Source organism: Rhineura floridana, chromosome 4 (genome assembly GCF_030035675.1).
Source record: "Rhineura floridana isolate rRhiFlo1 chromosome 4, rRhiFlo1.hap2, whole genome shotgun sequence".
Lineage (NCBI taxonomy): Eukaryota > Metazoa > Chordata > Lepidosauria > Squamata > Rhineuridae > Rhineura > Rhineura floridana.
In genome coordinates this window covers 34545423-34559626 of record NC_084483.1, presented here as the reverse complement: position 1 = coordinate 34559626, position 14204 = coordinate 34545423, and the positions used below count along the sequence as shown (strand labels likewise).

General features: G+C 42.5%; 1 protein-coding gene across 1 annotated transcript in view; it reads right to left on the bottom strand.

Annotated features, from left to right (window-relative positions):
* Positions 1 to 14204, bottom strand: part of NOL10 (nucleolar protein 10) — a 71796-nt gene that overhangs the window by 5823 nt on the left and 51769 nt on the right. Inside the window, exons 18-20 of the mRNA XM_061622778.1 lie at positions 10213 to 10386; positions 7112 to 7359; positions 1235 to 1337 (exon numbers count right to left, since the gene is read on the bottom strand). Of these exons, the coding sequence (XP_061478762.1) occupies positions 1235 to 1337; positions 7112 to 7359; positions 10213 to 10386 (525 nt within the window). The remainder of the gene's footprint in view (positions 1 to 1234; positions 1338 to 7111; positions 7360 to 10212; positions 10387 to 14204) is intronic.

Here is a 14204-nt window from a genome sequence, read left to right as displayed (position 1 = left end):
AAATTTTTCCTTTGTAACACAACAAGCTGTGTTACAAAGGAAAATCCAAGCCCAGAGGAGCTTGAAGTCACCGCTTATCAACTATGATTTCAAGCCCGGCTTTCTGCAGGGATTGGCTGTGCAACCAATCCAGCAGGCTTGAAGTCACCACCTATCAGCTGCCAGCCATTGGATTCCAAGCCCCACTTTGAGCAGGGGTTGGCTGCACTATGGAGTTCCCCATGGGGAACTCACAAGACAGTCAATCCCAGCAGGTTTGTTCTCTCTGCCAATCATTTGCTTTGCAGTGACAGCAAGCCTCCCTGGCCAATGCACAATTGGGAGTGCACTTTAAGGTTCCCGACTGCACATTCACAGCCATATCTCTACCTGCCACTTCTGATGTCACATATGAAGTCAAAAGAAAAATCCAAAACTAGTAATCAGAAACGTTCAAAGGATGTAGGAATTACATTCATTAAGAACGAATCATTACATTCATTAAACAATATGAATATTTGTCAAGGGCAGAGTGTGGTATTGGGTACAGAATTCAAGTTTCCTAAACTTGCATTTATTTATAAATAAAAGCCCACAAGTTTCCAGCTCTTATAACTGTGAAGTCAGGCTTGAATGACATAGAGAGACTATTGCTTGGAGTTCTGCTTACAGCATAGAGTTTTCCCACCTCCTCCTTCCTCAGGTAGCCCTCTGCATGACCTCCCCAAAGCCACTATTTATGAGTGGGGGGGGGCACCAGAACAATGTTTGATGCAGCATGAGGAGCTGAGGAACGGGCATTTGTAGAAATCAGAGCTCCCTCCCCACAACTTTTGCATACAGAAATGCCTTCTGCTTGTGCTAGAGCTCTGCTGGATCCAAACTAAATGAGTAGTGAACAGCCCTGCCCAATGCCATCTAGATTACTGAATAGACTGCCTAGCTTCCTAAGACAGAGATCCAGTAGCTTGCAGAGATCCAGGTAGCTTGCCTAGCTCATTGTGCCTCCCCATAGCCAGAAGCAACAGAATAAATTATGCAAAGGAAGCAGAGATACGCAAATCCGCTGAAGTGCAACTTTAGCCACATCTCTACCTGCCACAAACAACCCGGCCCTAGAAACAACGTGCAATATTGGGGTGGGGTGGGGTGGGGTGGGAGAGAGAATAACAGTACCATCATCAGAAGGCTAATCGAGCACTTCTATTGCATTGTTATTAACATTACATTAACTCACTTACAGTTCTCAACTTACCTGTTTTAATTTAAAGGTAACTTGTTTACTTCCTACAGTGGTATCATGTACACTAAGCGCACCAACTCTCTCTTCAAGCTGTAAGCGATCTCCAAGTGTTTTTCTGCAAGAGACCATGAGAGGGGAAAAATCAGTTTCTTATAGTACGTAAAGAAAAGATTAAATAACCCATTTGTGCGTGTGCATGCATACACATGTGTACACACACAGAACATGCCACCTGCTGCCATTCCAAATATGATCATTACAACGATTTTCCAAAATTTTCAATTTAAATTTTATCTTCCCAAATATTACACACATACCAATGCAAGGTTTATTTCTCTCTTGCATGCACACTCTAAGTTTCAGATCCATTTCTACAGAATACATTGGTACTTTAGCAGAATTGTTCTATGCAAAATAGACTGTAACATACGCTTTAAAAACAGTGCACTATATAATCTTGCTTGTATTTCTAATATTTTAGGGGAGACATAACATATTTCATTTTATTTATTTTCCTTTGGACAAAACAAAAACTTTTAGGTAAAAACAAAACTAGAAAGTAAAGCAGCTTGAAGCATATATTATTTACCAACATTTGCAACAATTCAAATGTTTGCACCTTGGACAGAGAATGTCTTAGTACCAGTTTTTGCACAAATGTTAACAAGGAATCTCACTTATAATTTAGAAGAGACAAGAAGCCAAGACACTGTAATCCTGCATTTCCAAATCAGAGTGAGACTTGGATCTAGGAGTACCCCCAGACTATGTACATACCTGCTTCTTCAAGAGGAATGCAACCTTATAAAGAACTGGTCATCTACCTAATTCCGAGATCTGAAAGCCATCAAACCACAGCATCTCCATCTTATCAGAATTCGGACTCAATTTACTGGTCCTCATCCAGATCATTACATCAGCTAGGCATTGATCTAGATTCTGCATGACCCCACCTGACTCAGGTGACAAGAAGTAGAGTTGGGCGTCATCAGCACATTGATGGCATCCTACGCCAAATCCCCTGATGACATCACCCAGCGACCTCCTATTAAACAGCATGGGGACAAGACAGACCTTTGTAGGACCCCATAGGTCAATTTTCATGAAATCAAACACAAGTCCCCCAATGCTACCTTCTGAAACCAGCCCTACAGGCAAAAATGCAACCACAGTAACACTGTGATCCCTACTCCCAACCCACAGAGCCAATCCAGCAAGATAATGTGGTTGATATGAATAGCCACTGAACGGTCCAGGAGAATCTTGGACTTCCCCCGCCCCTCCTCTCCTGGTGAAAAAACTTCTGCCAGGCAATCAAGGCCAATTCAGTTCCCAAATGTCTAAAGCCAGACTGAAATGGGTCTAGATAATCTTGTCTCCTTCAACAGCATCTAAAGCTAGCTGACCGGCACCCTCTTGAGCATATTTTGTCCCTCCCCTTCTCCCTTCCATACCATTGTTTATTATTCAGTATGTGTGTTTCGTGGTAGTCAAGGAAAAACCTAATAAAGTATTAATAAATCCTTTAAGCAACACTGAGTCAGGATTATGATAAACACCCAGTTTTTCCTCTATAAAAGAGTTATAAATGTCTTCACAAATGCCACCAAAAAACCAAAATGTCTAGCTAGCCATTAAGTGGATTGGGAAGACATTAAGACCGTTAAGATTCAGGAAACACAAGAGAGACCTGTAACACCTTAAAAACTTAACAAATGTATTGTGCCATAAGGGTTTGTGGATCAGACTCCCATCAGATACAAAAGTTTATGCCACAATGAATTTTATTAGCTAGGGCTTTTTGTTTGTTTTGCTACCACAAGCCAATATGGTGGCCTTTCTGGAAGATTCAGGAAGTTACCCCTTACACCAAGGAAAGGAAAGAAAAAGAAGACAAACATGCACAAAATAACGCCATGCTATATTTTGTTCAAGTTTACTAGGAAGAGTCCCCCCTCCCGAAGTACATTTTCATTACAAATGGAGGCGTCGCCCAGCTAAAGTGAAGCATCCTTGGTTTCAATGAGAGAGAGAGTTAATGAGCTTAATTCCCCCATTAAAATCAAAGGGGATTTTTTAAAAGTGCCTGCCATTGGCTTTTTCAATTCTGTACTGTTTGTTATGTGTGAGCCAGGAGCCAGGATCGTGCATGGTGTCCCATTCTGCTCAGAGGCTTTTCAGCTTTCACCTTCTGGTGGCAGCTCTTTGAATACCACCACACAAACCCCAGGAGAGCCCGGGGACCCTCTGGAGCAATACCTTGTGAGAACGAAGGTGAGCTGCCACGTAAGGAAAAATTGGCTACCCCCACAGATGCAATACAGCTGCATTTTCCGCACAGTAGCCTTCTCTACTAGGTTACCAGGCTCTCTGGGGGAAAGCTGCAGCTCAGCAGCAGAGCACATGCTTTGCATGCGGAAGGTCCCAGGTTCAGTCTCAACATCTCCAGAAGTGCAGTTAGGAAAGGCTCCTGAACCTAAACCCTGGAGAGCTACTGTCAATCAGCATGCTAAGCTACTGTAGCTAGATGGTCTGACTCAGGAGAAGGCGGCTTCCTATGCACCAGCTCCCTTGATGAGTAGGATCACCCATAGGTACAATTTGGGGAATAAATATTATGGGTGTTGTAATTTTTCTTATGAGCTAACATGGCTACCTCTGCTTTTTATGTGACTTGGAGAACGCCACATTTTGCCATCCAAGAGCAGGATCCTTAACTGGAGTAAGAGGATTTTATAACTCCTGAAGATGGGACTTTATTCTCTGAAGGCACATTCCCTCTAACCATTAGGTAAGGTTTTCTCAAGTGGCTTCCCCTGACTTTTTAAAACCTAAGTACACTACATGAAATTGATCTCCAGCTTTCCTAATATAAAAAGTACCATACAGGAATACCTCGCATTAACATACGCAACGGGTCCAGAGTGAGTACGTAAACCGAAAATGTACTTAAAAGTGAAGCACTACCTTTTTTCACTTATCGATGCATGTACTGCACTTCAATCATCATATACGGGCATAACTGATGTAAATAACTGACAGCAGCGAAAACAGTACGTACTGTATGCAAGTTTGTAGTTGGAAACTGATCGGGCGGTGGCATCATGCCATTAAGTGTCTGTTCTTGCGAAGCGAACGTACGTAAACAGGAAATGGTGCTACTGTAAATATGTCCGTACTCGCGAGTGTCCGTAAAGTGAAGGTCCGTATAGCGGGGTATTCCTGTACTTCTCTTTACTGCTGGTTCTCTGCCACAAGGAACCTGAATGTGTTGCTTAACGTTGGAGGCAGATCTAGAGAACTTTCTGGATTTTATATTTTTTTAAAATGGGGAATCAGCCATCTTGTATTTCTTCATCCCAATATCTCTATGTGTAACTGGAAAGCTGCAAAGTTCCTAGCAGCGCCCTAAGATTTATACTATATCCTTCTGGATCGCCTGGAGGGGTTAGGCATAGGGGGCACTGTATTGCAGTGGTTCCAGTCCTTCCTCTCGGATAGGCACCAAAGAGTAGCATTGGGGGATGAGGTTTCGGACCCTTGGCCTCTCATTTGTGGGGTGCCACAGGGCTCCATCCTCTCCCCGATGCTATTTAACATCTATATAAAGCCGCTGGGGACTATCATCTGGAGATTTGGGCTGCAGTGTCACCAATATGAGGATGACACGCAGCTCTATCTCTCATTTAAATCTTCACCGAGGTTGGCTGTAGAAACCCTATCCAAGTGCTTGGAATCGGTGAGTGGCTGGATGGGAAGGAATAAGCTGAAGCTGAACCCTGACAAAACCGAGGTACTGTTCATGGGAGACAAGGGAAGGTTAGGGGATTTGGACCTGGTGCTCAATAGGGTACAATTGCCCCTAAAAGACCAGGTCTGTAGCCTCGGGGTCATTCTTGACTCCCAACTGTCCATGGACGCTCAAGTTTCGGCTGTGAGCCGGGCAGCGCTGTATCAACTCCATCTGATATGGAGGCTACGCCCCTACCTTCCCAATCATCTGCTCCCATCGGTGGTACATGCCCTGGTCTCCTCTCGCCTAGACTACTGTAATGCACTCTACGTGGAGCTACCCTTGAAAACGGTCCGGAAGCTGCAACTGGTACAGAACGCAGTGGCGCGCCTGATTAAAGGCAGCCGCCGGTGAGATCATATCACTCCAGTGCTAAAAGAGCTGCACTGGTTACCAGTTGCTTACCGGGCTCAATTCAAGGTGTTGGTTTTGACCTTTAAAACCCTATACGGTTTCGGCCCAGTCTATCTAAAGGAGCGCCTCCAGCATCATCAACTGTGCCGCCCAACAAGATCAGCCTCAAAAGACCTCTCCATCCCATCAGTCAAAACAGCCAAACTGGTGAGAACTAGAGAGAGGGCTTTTTCAATTGTGGCCAACCCTGTGGAACTCCCTCCCAAATGATCTCCGCCATGCCCCTTCTATGATGAGTTTCCGCTGGGCCTTGAAGACCTGGCTCTTCAGGCAGGCTTTTGGGGTGGGCTAGATTGTATCTTCATTGTTTTTAGATTTTCAATGTCTAGGTATTATATGCCTATGTTATACGTCGCCCAGAGTGGCTGGATAGCCAGCCAGATGGGCAACTAATAAATTCTATAAATAAATAAATAATAATAATAATAATAATAAAATGCAGAGTTAATAGCTTTTAACACTCAGCCAATTCTCTCTCACTCTCTCAGTTGCTCCACTGAACATGCAACTAGATGAAGAGCTCTAGAGAACTTGAGAGATTTCTCACTGTTCTGTGACATTATGGTTGGCCTAATAAAAGTATTGCCCTACTGTGAATTTTGGAATTATGACTAACTAGAAATTCCAGCTAATCATCATCTATCCAGTTTTTCAGGTAATTATCTTGACTGCATAAGTAGCACTTTTCTGGAAAACACTAAAGGCGCATCTAAGCCCAGCATTCTGTCACCAACAGTGGCCAACAAAATGCCTCCTATGAAGCTCCGAAGCAGGGCACACTTCCTCCTATAGTTGATAATTAGAGGAAAACTGTTCCAAGATTGTTCTGTTCTTAAGTGGCTAATAGGCACTGAGACATCTGTTTCACCTTGAATTTGTCTAATACCTTAAAACAAATTTCTACGCTAATGGTTATACTCACATCTTGCAGTAATTACAGCCGTGATAGTCTCTATTGAATCTTTACTATCAAAATGTGTTCACCTTAAGTAGGCTCAACATAGAGAAATCTCTTAATTCCTTGAGCTTACTGACTAAAAGTCAAGCTCTGTGCTGTCAAATGTACAGAGACCAATATAGGTTGCAAAAGGAATTCTCAATCCAAGCTTGTTTTTTTTGGTGTAGCACTAGTAAGGCTAAAAATTAGGGAAATGTGATTAACAAAAGGCTCTAACCAAAATTTGGATATGGATTGCAAAAACTGATTGGAAAAATCTAAACAGAACTGAACTTCACAATGCAGAGTTGGCTTAGGAGAGAAGGGTTGTAAAAAAAATCAGAGATATTCTTTAGACTGGTTCAGACAGGCTGAAGGTTAGCTGGAAACAGGGTCTTATGACCTATCAGCATGGGAGCATGTTAGAGTTAAAGGGGCCACAATCCCTGCACAATAACTCCACACAATGCTGAGTCTCTCTCTGTACATAGCACTAAGTTATTTTTTAAAAATAAGAGACTGGAGGTTCAGGTGCTAGAGGGACTCCTCCTTTTATCTGGACTAATATATCTGTGCAAGTGAAGGATTAAGACCCTCTCCCTTCCCCAGCACAATGTCTAGCTTGTAAAAACCACCACTTCCGGAAGAAATCAGTGAAACAACCAAGTGAGCCTCTCAAACACATTTCAAGGAGGGAGAGAATTAATTACAAGCCTGGTGAATGAGACAGAGATACTAGTCTTACTTCATTAACTTTTGCCTTTTGGCAGTGTCCTTGAAACTTCTAAATTCTTCTCCAACTTTAATCTCAAAAAACCTCGGTTCCAGGACTGTTTGCTGATCCTCCTTGAAACGTTTCTGCTGTTTTAATTTTTCCTCTTGGCGTAGAAGTCTGCGCTGTTTCCTGACCTCTTCAACCCAGCCTTTTTCATCATCTGAAGTCTCAGAACTTTCTGCATCACTTGGTTTTCCTTCTGGTTCTTCCTCTTCTTCCTGTAGACAAAAATAACTACTTAAAAAAACCCTACCAACACCACACTAGTTAATGTTGCTTAGAAGAACTATTCATCCTATTAAGAGTACGTGACACTCTACAGATGCACTATTTGAAGCAGGCTTTAATTCTAACAGGCACTTGATGGGTGGGGGGTGGGTGCCTAAAGAGCATGGAATACAGTATGTTTGCACGTGTAATTTTAGTATTACTACTAATGTTGATATATGTTACTAAATCAACAATTTTAGATGGATACATGAAGATGTAACTGTCATAAACCAAAGGGGCAAAACATATTTAGTCAGATTTAACAGAGAGGAAGGGGGGACCCCAAAACACACAGCAACAAAAGCTCTTTCTGTCATACCGTCACTGATTCCATTCCTATTGCCATCCCCGGGCATGTGATTTAGCCTGGTCTCATTTGAGCATCTTACACTGCATTTCATTACTGCTGGGTTAAAAAACCACTTTAAAAGTTGCCAAACGGTGTGAACACTTTGATCATAGTTACACAACTATCTAGTTGGCCGCAGATAGGAGGAAAGGAATATTAGCAACCAGCCGATGATCAGGGCTTTTTTGTAAGAGTACAAACCTCTTTTTTTGTGGTGGTGTTGCCCATGGCAGCCAATTTGTGTTGGCACCCATGGCACTATTATCAAGATATGAGTACTGGCACCTCACTTTTTACTAAAAAAGCACTGCCAATAATTATTAATATCTTCTGGGTCCAGAGTAGGCTTCTTCAGGAGCACTGAAGGACCTCTGCCTCTTTGAAATCAGGTGGGACTGCTCCCTCTCTGAAGGAGACATTGATTACCTCTTGGACCCAGCTGGTCAGTCCCTCCTTGGTTGTTGTAATGAGCCCAAGAGGGTCAAGTGGACACAAAGTGGACCACACTTGTTCAAGCATTTTGTCCATATCCTCAGGCCCAAACACTGACATTTACTCAACACCGCAGGACCAGGTGAATCTCTAGACACTGCCACAGACTGACCTGATTCAATTATTACATCCAAGTCACGGTATGCATGAGTGATTTTATCATGAAAGTTCTTTGCAAACATGTCACAGCAGGCCCTCTGAGATTTCCTTAACATCACCAGATGGGTCAGATTGCAGAAGGCCCGAATCACCAGGAAATGCTCCACTGGACAACACTGACAGGACTCAACAAAGGCAGAAAAGATCTATTTCTTTGCTGGCATCATAGGTAATTGAGTAGGCTTGATAATGAACTCCAACTCGCATTTGAACAGATTCAGTGACCTGGTCTGTGCATCATGGTATACCAAATTATGCCTTACCAGGACCACGCAAAGATGCTGCCCTCCTGCTTTCCTCCTCCCCAGAGAGGAGCTCGCACCTACTTTCCTTCTCCCTCGTCTTTTTTACTGCTGTTCCACACTGAGCTAAGCCAATGGTTGTCCAAACCCAGCTATAACCCTTGGCTACAGCTCATGGTTAAGGTGAGCTTAACCTCGGGCCAGTGTTCAGATGACATGTTAAACCATGGCTTAGCTGCTGTACCGTGTTGAATTAAAAGGAAAGGGAGCAGCAAACTGGGTGCAGTCTCCTCCCTGGGAGCCTGCATATTTGTGCAATTGCACTGAGCCATGTTTTTTCTTAGCATTATGTGGGAATGCAGCCACAATTCAGGCTCTTTTGCCACTTATGCTCTTCCTCCTTGCTTCATTGCCTTCAGTGCCTCACAATACCAAGAAGGTGACTGAGTTCTGCTCTGTGGAAAAGGGCACTTAGGTCATCTCTGCATTCCACGTAAGTGACCAGGGCATTGACAGGAGTGCCAACAATTGAACCAGACCCCTCCGCAAGAGTTCTCTGGAATCCTGTAGATTCTATAACTCTTCTTGGGCATCAGTCCCCCACACTCCTTAAACTTCAGCAACAAGAAGTCATCCAACCATGAAAAGAGAGTTGGAATAAAAATCCCTAGCTCCTGGACCACCAGCCTCCTGTCCATTTGAGAAATCCAAATAGAGTATGTCCTGCTACATGGATTGGGCCAACGACACATTGGGGCAGCAGTCATAAAGTCCTCAGACGGCTCTGCATGAACGTTGAGATCCCCAGGACTAATATCCTGGGTGTCCTAAACACCAAATCAGAGAGAACCTCTATCAGTTCAGGCAGAGAGACAGTTGCACAGAGGCGTGAAAGGTACTCCAGCAGAATCCCTCATGTATCCCAATTGCCCAACACATGACACACATACACTTGAAAATGGAACCCAGCTGGACAGGAAGCCTGGAGAGGGAGAAGGAATTCTTATACACTGCAGAAACACCACCTCCCTGGCTCGCAAGCCTATGCAAGTGCTGAATGAGTACTTAAGTAGACACAGCTGAAAGAGGTCAGCTCCACCTAGCTCATCCATCCAGGTTTTGGTGACACAAGCTAGTTCAGCTTCATCATCCATGAGCCACTTTAGCATGGACATTTTAGCATATATGAATATTCTTGAATGCTTGTCAACATTTTAAGGCATGGCCCATTTGTGCCGCAAATGCAGCTCCTCCCGTATTCCCATTCAACCTTCCCTCTCTGTGCCTTGCAAGTTATCTGTGGTTGGAGCATAAACACTGGGAAAGAGGCCAGTATTTTATATGAGGAAGGCAAAGGCCCCTCCCCCCCCACAATGCCTTGTTGGGCTGCTTGGGTGTGAGCCTGAGGACAAGGTGGGGAGAAGAAAACAGGGCTCTACTGAGTCCTAGTGGACATCATTTGTACATGGGCAATGAGCCCACAATGTGAATGGATTGGGCCCACATTCTTGCAAATGAATATCAGAGAATAGAGGACAATCCTAAAACCGCAGATTTACCTCTCCCAGGGTTTCTTGATGCTCTAACATTTTTAACTTCTTCTTCCTTTTCTCACTTATTTTAGAAACAAGCGGATTAAGCAGCCTGAACTCTTCACTCTTCTCATCCACCTGGAAATCTGGGTTCTCAAACATGACTTTGAAGCGATCATCGTTAAGAATGCTAGGCATTTTCTAGAAGAAAACCAAACAAAAACAAAGTCAGAAGCTGGTTATAAAGCTTAAAACATTCTAACAAACCTGTTAAGTGTAGATGGTTTTCCATAGGATTTTGCCAAGCAAGAAGGAATTTATGAAATACAAACTATACATTCTTCACCCCTAAGTCATCCCCATTCCCATTTACTTAGTATGTTACATTAACTTCATAAAGAAAAAAAAAGTGCCTGATTCAGGGATAAGTGTTCAGATTTAATCCCATAAACTGCTGTACCAGTGCAACAATATAAGCTATTGGTACTTGCCAAAACAGTCACCATCACTAGACATCTTATCTGTGTAGCATATAACTGGATGGACTGCATCAGCTTATTGGGTGATGGCCAAAGGAATCTGTTCACTGCAAGAAGGAATCTGTCAGTGGAATGGTAAGGGAGGCAATGCTTGGTAATTCACTCTCCCCATAAACATGCTGCAGTCCCCCAGGCAACCATCTAGAGCCTCTTGTGGAGGGGCACAGAGAGCTGCAGAGGTACGGAAATCATTAACATTGCCTGTCTCCCCATTCCACTGATAGATTTCTTTGTCAGTCAATGAGCAACGCAGGATACCACCCACTGAATTTCGGGTTGTATACAGCACATTCCAAACTAAATGTAACTCTTGAAGTTAAAACACACCCTAAATTTAAAAATACAAATTGTGACGAAGGATGACTCACCAACAGCATCAACCTAAATACTTTTCACCTACCACTGAACCAAGTCATGGGAAGGGTTAGAAATATTCTGGATATCTACAAATATTTATAGCTGTCTAGAAAGGGGAAATCAATTTTTTCCAGACTTGCTTAAGATTTAACCATAATTTACTAAAATGGAATGACAACCAACGCATGGAATGGAAAATGGATCTGCCCACAAAGGATTAATATTCTAACCATTTATTTACCAATCCTGCTTTATCTGGTGCAAATACCTCAGAGAAGCGAACACAAAACATAAAAACAATTAAAAAACATTATATAATAAACGTTCACACGTCACAGTAAACAAGTGTTAATGTTTTATCATGTATGAGCTGGTTTGCACCCTCTTCCCTAGTCATGCTGGTGAGAAACAAACCATGACCACTAGCTTAGCATGTCCAAACCACAACCTTGGTTCATGGTTTGTGTCTCTCCAGCACAAGCAGGGAGAAGCAAAGTGGATGCAATGAGCTCATGCACCAAAAAACACAACTATGGTTGTACAACACAGCAAAACTATGTTTACATGCACTGCTGTGTGGAGTCATGGCTACACAGCAGTGGGAATTAACTCTGCCAACTAAAGTATAAGAGCATGATCTAGAGGGGAACCATGGTTATGTGAGTGCTTTCCCTTATTAGCGAGTTTCAACACCTCTGGGCAGTACGTTTCAAAATCTGTTTATAAGATTCTTAAGATCAGAGAGCAATGTGGCAGGAGATCACCTTCACTGAATGCATGCTGTTTTTAATGTATATTCTCCAATCAGTAGTTCTCACTTAAGAAAGAGCAATTCTCTTTGACAGTTTTTAAAAAGGCAGCCCGCAAGTTTCTGGTGGGAGCAGAAAGCTGCCAACGCAGAGGCTCTAACTGTGGTACTCTGTGTATTTCTTTGGATAGAGCCTAGGGTCTTTAATTTGAATAATGTTTCATATTTGCCTTATGTTAAGTCCTATGTAGTATTGTGGAGTGCATGCTATGTGAGATTAGACATGAAACTCCTTGCATGTAGAACTTCCTCCCAACTGGAGGTGGATCTGGCCCCATCTCTTTATAGTTTTAGGAGGTTGGTTAAGATGCACCTTTTTCAGTGGGCATTCAGAGGAGGACAGACTAAATTAGAGAAATTGATTAGTTGCTGCTACTATTAGTAATTGTATGAGTTGTTTTTTTTAAGGTGTTTATGTATTTTTAAAATCTTATTTGATTTTGTTAAACCACCCTGTGGGTGGGTGCAGAGGACGGTATATAAATAACCTAAACAAAGACATAAAAGCAACCTTTATTAGATCACAACAAAAAGGAGAAAGCTACTTGAGTCCAAATGGTATACATACCTGCTTCTATATATGTGCATTTACACATATTTCATCTTTAATATTTCAAAAATAAAAGGATATTTTAAAATCTATAGCAGGAACAAGAAAATCTATGCAGAACTGACGAGGCAAGCACAGTCTTGGCACCCTGCAGAGACTTCTTTTGAGGTTCATGAAAAGAAGTAGAGTGGATTCCCACTTGGTGCCTGGTACCGTGTCCATGCGAACCATTAAACAGACATTGCTGGAAAGCTTGGAGTGCCATGTTTTAACATCCATAATTAAACTAAGCAAGGCTATCATGGGAACTCTTGGGCATCCAGAACGTCTCGGTTACAAACTGCAACAAGCGAGGCAACTTCAGGTTTAGTTATATTTTTAATTAAGATTGTGAAGCTTTAATGTGTCATTTTGCAGTAAATGCTCACTTTTTATGAGTTAGAAAAACATTGTTTGACTGCTGCCGTTGGAAAAGTACTAACACCTGGGAATCGATCTGGCCCAACAGCTTGTTTGTACAGCTGCCCAGAAAGGAAAATTCTTTGAGCAGTAATGGTAGGTCTAAAAATATGCAGAAAGAACAACGAAAAGAGTATTACTAATGCCAGCTGCTTTATGGCCCATCAGGGAAACAGTCAGAAGCTGTAGACATAATTTATTTTACATTTAAAATGTGATAAATGGAAAGGCCAAGTTTATATTGTCAGAAGAGTTGGGGACATAATGCTCACTGCTTCACGCACAAATCCCACTTCCATCTATCACTGTCAGGTTGTCTAACTTTTAGCATCTCACTACAGAGAAGTTGGGCTGGAATTAATAGTGATCAAAGTTAACCCAAACTATCCAGTGTGACCATTTCACTCCTCTGTAGTGTGATTGTCTCTCTTCTTCATTCCCTCAGCTACACAAAACTAAGTCATACCTCAAGTGCAATATGCTTTGTAACAACTACTGACTCAGGTTATAGATATAGTAGACACACAGGCTTATGCATAATATAATATACTAAATAGTACTATTCAAGTGCTGATGAATTACAAACAGGAACTGTTTGTAAAGGGTAAGATTGTCTTACCCCTTATATACCCAGTCAACCACTGCGCTCTGCAGATGAGGACCTCCTGCAGATGCCATCTTACCAAGAGGTCCATTCCACACACCTTTAATGTAGTGGCACCTACCCTTTGGAATTCCCTCCCCTTAGATATTAAACAGGTGCCATTTCTGTTATCTTTTTGGCACTTACTGAAGACCTTCCTCTCTCAACAAGCCTTTTAAGGAGAGACCTTACCCAAGTCTGCCTCTGTGTTGGAATTGCGTTGTAAGATGTTTTTAAAGTTTTTTTAAAAAGATGTTTTGTTTTAATATATTTTAAAGTCTGTTTGTAAGATGTTTTAGAGTGTTTTTAGTGTTTTGTCTGCTGCCCTGGGCTTCTTCTGAGAAGAAGGGCAGGATATAAATTTGACAGATAGATACATTACACACACACACACACACACACACACAGAGAGAGAGAGAGAGAGAGACCGACCTTACACCAGGTCAAACTTTGTCTGTCAGTTCCAGTACTATCTACGCTGGCTAGGCCTAAGGAGGATACCTTTCCTAACCCTGCAGCACAGATCCTTTAACCAGAGATGCCAGGGATTGAACCAGAGACTTTCTGCAAGGGACATCCCTTTCCATGGCTCCACAGCTTCCCACCTGCCAAAACACACTCATCTGCCAAAATAGCGGCACTGATTAACTTGGCATATATAGT